General features: G+C 33.9%; 1 protein-coding gene across 2 annotated transcripts; it reads right to left on the bottom strand.

Annotated features, from left to right (window-relative positions):
• Window positions 1–757: 757 nt before the first annotated feature.
• Window positions 758–4,014, bottom strand: LOC107926323 (vesicle-associated protein 1-2). 2 transcript variants are annotated; one of them, XM_016857156.2, is made up of 8 exons: window positions 3,786–4,014; window positions 3,566–3,636; window positions 3,395–3,476; window positions 3,080–3,195; window positions 2,842–3,006; window positions 2,686–2,736; window positions 1,527–1,604; window positions 758–1,175 (listed from the first exon to the last, which is right to left on the bottom strand). In XM_016857156.2, the coding sequence occupies exons 1-8, from the start codon at window positions 3,835–3,837 to the stop codon at window positions 1,065–1,067; spliced, it is 726 nt and encodes a 241-aa protein (XP_016712645.2). In that variant the 5' UTR covers window positions 3,838–4,014; the 3' UTR covers window positions 758–1,064. The 2 variants fall into 2 exon arrangements, with proteins under 2 accessions (XP_016712645.2, XP_016712646.2); XM_016857157.2 differs by lacking the exon at window positions 2,686–2,736.
• Between the last annotated feature and the right edge of the window lie 1,491 nt (window positions 4,015–5,505).

Raw genomic sequence — 5,505 nt, 5'->3', positions numbered from 1 at the left:
ATTGGGAACTCTATTTCAATTTTTTATCCTTCATTGGGTTTTAAGAGCTAAACCAATAATTCAATAATGAAGCTTATCTTATATAAGAATATTTAAAAAATCACTTATTTTAAACTAAATTAAAATTTTAACTTTGTTATAATAGATTATAATTGATTATAGTAATTCACATCATGAGTGGAGGTGCAGTTTCAAAGGTTATCTAAGCAAAGTTTTTATCTCTCGTGTGTCCCTCTAGGACTTTCATAGGCGAACCAACTTTTATGATAATTTATGTTGAGTTTGATCACAGAATAGGAAATGAGACAGATGAAATTGCCCTCAGATTGGTGAACCTGACAAATTAACATCATTAATTAACATCATTAATTAAAACTAAACTTGACACAACACGGGTCTCGTGACCTTAGTACTTCAATTAAAAATATATATACATTAAAATTACACAACTCTGATCTAATGTATAATATTATGCACAAATTTTAATTATTTGCATCATTATACATAAAAATTTGATTTTCACCGACACCATCATTGATGTAACACAATTTTATCTTTATATTTATCTAATATATGTAATCAAAAACAATTATATTTATCTAATGTATATCCAAATTTTTAACGTTTACCAAGATTTCTATCTTTATACCCATTTTAGTATATATTTTTTTAAGCGTAGGGTAGAATTTTCCATAATAGCAATGCAAAAGATTCGTTGGGGAGAATTAAAATAAGGTACAAGAAAAAAGGAGAAACGTAAAAAATCTAAAGATACGACTGATTTATAACCAATCCATCAAAGCGCATGAACGAGAAACCCTAGATTTTAACCCCTACCATCAGCAATAAAGAGTTAGTTTTCCTAAATAATGCACGGAAATACACTGAACAAACAATGCTCTTCACATTTTTTTTTTTTTGCTAGTCCTCCATACAGACCAATAAGCAGTGCACTACATTCGGGCAGAATAAGCTACCACTTACCAATTTTCCAAATTTCTTTTCTTTTCCCAGCCATGGAAGTTGCATCGAAGAACAACGAAGAATGTGTAACTCGGTGGTGGTCATGTTCTTTTCAATAGGTATCCCAAAATGATTCCGATCAAGCCCACAAGAAATACATAAATGAATGGAATACCACTTTGGTTTCTTTTGGCTTCGCGTCTCAACAGTTCCTGCAAATCGAATTTCAATGTGCAATGTAATAAAGCAATTAACATAAACATTTTCTCTATTATTATTCTCTTTTTTAGATCCCATTTCCTTTTTAAAGTTCTGCATTGTCATTCTCAGTTTCGATAAAAAAAAATTACAATGATAAGTAGTTATTGAGAACAGGACGACGACTGTGGAGGAATGATTTTTTTGGCTAAGGTCACAGATGAATGATGATGCACTTATATAGCTAGCATATTAGCAATTGGTCCTCAAATTCTTTTAACATTTCTGTTATAAGTTGAGGACCCCGAATATATAATTCCAAAGTGAACTGCCAGAAACTCGCAGAAAATAGAGGATTAACTTACCAGTTCTTGCTGAAGCTTGCTATTTTGCTGAATGGCAGAGTTTTTCTCCTCAGTTAGCTTGGAAATGAGGGACCTTGCCTGCAATAAAAAGTATTTTTCAGAATAAAAATGCCACAGCAAAGCCTCAATGTTTTTTAAGGCCCTTTTCCCCCCCTTTTGGATAATTGCAAAATTTTAGATCAGCTTCAGCAATAGAGGAAAAAGGAACATTGCCACTATTAGCTAGCCACTTTTCGAGGTTTTTTCATTCTTCAGATATGATAATTCCTTTAAAGCATTTCAATTAGATTATTATCATATTAAATCATGTAAAAGAGCAATAACATGAACGTGAAGATAAAAGATATACCATTTATGATTTCACAAGGTGAAAACATCACATCTAAAGTGAGTCATTTTAGGTTCATACAATTTTCTCACATCAAAAGCATGTAAAAAGAGAACACCAATAGTTGAATTTTAAAATGAGCATATGAACAAACTTCTAAGTTTTAACAGAAGAAGGTTGGCATTTATGGGCGTGTTTAGCGTATCCAGCACTGGATCCAACAGTCAAATGCTGGGGGGTTATGAAAAACCTTTTATTTTTTAGAAATCTAGGAGAAGTTCTGGTTAATTACCACCACGACAGAAAAAACAAGTACAAGATTTCCGAGTGCTCAAATCAACCAATTTAACCTACTGGAGTTGTAATGGGTGAGTGGTGAGAATCGCTATCTAGATGAGGAAATTCAATAACATGAATATTCAGCACATAGGAAGACTTTCACCACATCAAGATAAAGGAGACAAGAGTCCTTCAACATCAATCAGGTAAGTATTTTTACACACCTAAAATCCTAATGAACAGGTCTAAACATGCATCATAATAAGTAAAAAAGCACAGCAATATCAAGTGATATGCATGTTCAGTCCTATGATAGGAAGTTTAACAAGAAAATAATTTACTTCTTAGTAGGGAATCACTCACTGTGCATAGAAGTTAATTAAAGGGCAACAAGAGTTCAAACAAAATGAAGTCCATGGGGTTCAAACAAGAAAAGAAGTATGTCTATGGAAACTGAGAACATTGAGAGACCATAAAATTACAATACCAGAGCTAAAAGTGTCAATAAGAGTGTGTGTGTGTGTGTCTGAGAGAGAGAGAGAGAGAGGTTACATCAGATGAGTTGTCTTGAGTTTCATGCCGATCAACATGAGCTCTAGACACCTACAGGCTCAACCATACAATTACAACACAGCTTGTAAAATTTGAATGGAACGTGGTGAAACACTAAATCCCATTCAATGTCAAACAAAACCAAGAAATACTCACAGATGTAAGTTCAGCAGCATTAAAGCTACCATTGTCCGAGACTGAAGCTCTAGGTGACGAGCCTTCCTCAGATCCTTCTCGAACAGGGGAAGGAGGCCGAGGAGGTGCAACATAAACAACCCTCAACTTGCACTCTTCAACATTATGCCCAGATTCCTTATTAAACTAACACATTCAAAAGCAAACATTAGGGGGTAAAAAAGATTCAAATCAGATTCAATAGAGTTTCTATAGGTACCATCTCCGCCGTTATATCTTTCGTGGTAGCTCCAGGACTAGCAACCACACTCTGAAGTAAAAACTTATCTTTGCATTGCATATCAGTAGGCGCTTCCTTTTGAGCTTGCATTGTAACTGATTCCATAAATAGACCAATAAGTTACAACGATATAAAGTAACCATAATGTGGAAATAAAGCAAAAAAATTGCAATGAAATTAACAGGTCAAGGAAAAAAAGGAAATAAACTACTAGGAATGAACATCAACCACGATAAACTAAAATAGTGATATCTAAGTTAAAATTTGGTGCAAGAGAGGGTGAAAGAGAGAGACCAACAACGTTGCACGTAGACCTAGGCAGCACAACTCCAGTATTTGGCCTTACACAGTACTTCTTTGGATTTGTCGTTTTGACCTGCAAAAAAAAGAAACACGCACACACAATATAGAATCTCCTTAAATTAGAACAAAATCCAAATTTAATTTGAGAATCAGCATGATTACCTTAAAAGCCACATAATTGTCGGTCTTGTTGGACAAGTTTAGGGAACACGAGATCTGCTTTCTCAATTCAACTGATTAGGAACAAGAAACGTTAAGAATTAGAAAAACAGTTGAACGAACTTGAACAGTTAGCTTACAACGACAAGGATACGGATCTGAAAAGCAACGCGAAACTTTTTTTTTTTTGAAAAAAGTTGAAAGGGTTTTGGAAGATGCTTACATGGGAACTGGAGCTCTTGAGGCTCGATGCTGAGAAGTTGGCCGGTGCTCATCGTGAACAGATCCGTGAGACAGACGCCGGAGATATAAGATATTGACAGGTTCCAGCGAGGATTCAGAGAGGCGTTTGAGTTTCAGGTGACCGGTTTTCGAGAAAGAGAGAGAAGTGAAAAAAACAAGGAAGAACGGGGGATACTGATGTTTGTCTTGCTTTCGACCCGCGGTTGATCCGGTTCCTATTTTATAGCAGCTATTCTAATTAGGGGTATAACTGTCTTTTGCTCTCAAGATCATATTAATTCTTTTGATAAATTCATGTCTAAGTTGTTTATAGGTCGGGTTGGGCAAAGTCAAATAAAAGAATTAGGTCTATTTTCTAGGCTCAGTCTAGGTTGAGAAAATGAGCTTAAAATTTTCTATAAGCCTGACCTAAATCAAAATATTAAAATTCGAGTTGAACCAATCCGCTCGTATTAAATTTTTTATATAAAAATAATTTTAAAAAATATAATACATAAAATACGTTAAAAATATTAAAATAAATCTTTTTCAATAAATAGAAAAGAAAATTAAAAAAATATATTTAAATAACATTAATATAAGTACAACTTAACAATTAAATATCTCTAAAATAATAGTAAAATTAATAATTAAACATGAGTTACACAATATCCAAACAATAACAATAAAATAATAGGAATATAATAGCGAAATGATAACAAAATAATGAAAAAATAGTAAAAAAATAGCAGTAGCTTCTTTTTTTTTTTGCAAATTTGGGCTAAGCCTGGACTAAAAAAAGCTTACTCGAGTCCCGACCCATTTAAAAAGCGAGCCTTGTTTTTTTGTTCAAGCTTATTTTTCGACTCTATATTTTTGTCCAAACCCTTCCACTTTTGGACAGATGGTCCGACCCATGAATAAGTCTACTTTATACCATATATAAAATCTCTATTTGAGTATAATTAAAAATTTTAAAACTTTAATATTTTTTTTTGTTATACCTACTTTTAAAAACCTAGCATAGAGTGCTTTGCTTAGTATCCTAGCGAAAACAGTTTCTGTTGTGGCTTGGGATGAAGAAAAATGGTAGCAACAACAGGTTTGGAGGAGACGAGATCTCCCTCTTGGCAGAAGAACTCATTCAACTATCGATTAAAAGTTCGATGGTGGAGCCAAACGAAAAGCCAACTCTGCTCTGTATTATATGGACAGAAAAATCCTATAATCCTGATAGTTTTAGGGCATAGAAGAGGAGTATATGGAAAATGAGAAAAAAATTCGAAATTCAACTGGTAGGGCAAAATTTTTTGATCGTGTTTGAAATTGAAGAGATTTAGAGACAGTTATGGAGGGGCGACCATGGCTGTTTCGGAAAAATTTAGTTCTCTTTGATCGGTTGACTAAACCGATGGAAAGAAGTCAAATCTGGCTTAATTCATCATTATTTTGGATTAAGATAGGACCATGCTTACCAAAATTTGATCAAAAAGATCTACTGTATGCTATTAGGGTTGCTTTTTGAGGCGTACTTAGATCTGAAATTAATGGCGAGTTTTGTTGTCTTAGAATTCAATTGGATGTGCAAAAACCCCTTCGTAGGGGTATTTTCGTCTCAATAGACAATCAAAGGAAATCTTGGATTTCTTTTAAATATGAGAAACTGCCGACATTCTGTTTTGGATATGGAAGGATGGGGTATGGTCAGAGAATGTATCAGG

Source organism: Gossypium hirsutum, chromosome A08 (assembly GCF_007990345.1).
Source record: "Gossypium hirsutum isolate 1008001.06 chromosome A08, Gossypium_hirsutum_v2.1, whole genome shotgun sequence".
Taxonomy (NCBI): domain Eukaryota; kingdom Viridiplantae; phylum Streptophyta; class Magnoliopsida; order Malvales; family Malvaceae; genus Gossypium; species Gossypium hirsutum.
The sequence above is the reverse complement of the archived record's forward strand: the minus strand, read 5'-3'. Positions and strand labels throughout refer to the sequence as shown.

Coding starts and splice junctions, on each gene's coding strand:
- LOC107926323 (XM_016857156.2), bottom strand. CDS start 3,837: ATGAGCACCGGCCAACTTCTCAGCATCGAGCCTCAAGAGCTCCAGTTC. Junction 3,196..3,394: donor GTCTACGTGCAACGTTGTTG/GTCTCTCTCTTT, acceptor TTATGGAATCAG/TTACAATGCAAGCTCAAAAG. Junction 1,605..2,685: donor CTCAAGACAACTCATCTGAT/GTAACCTCTCTC, acceptor TTTTTATTGCAG/GCAAGGTCCCTCATTTCCAA.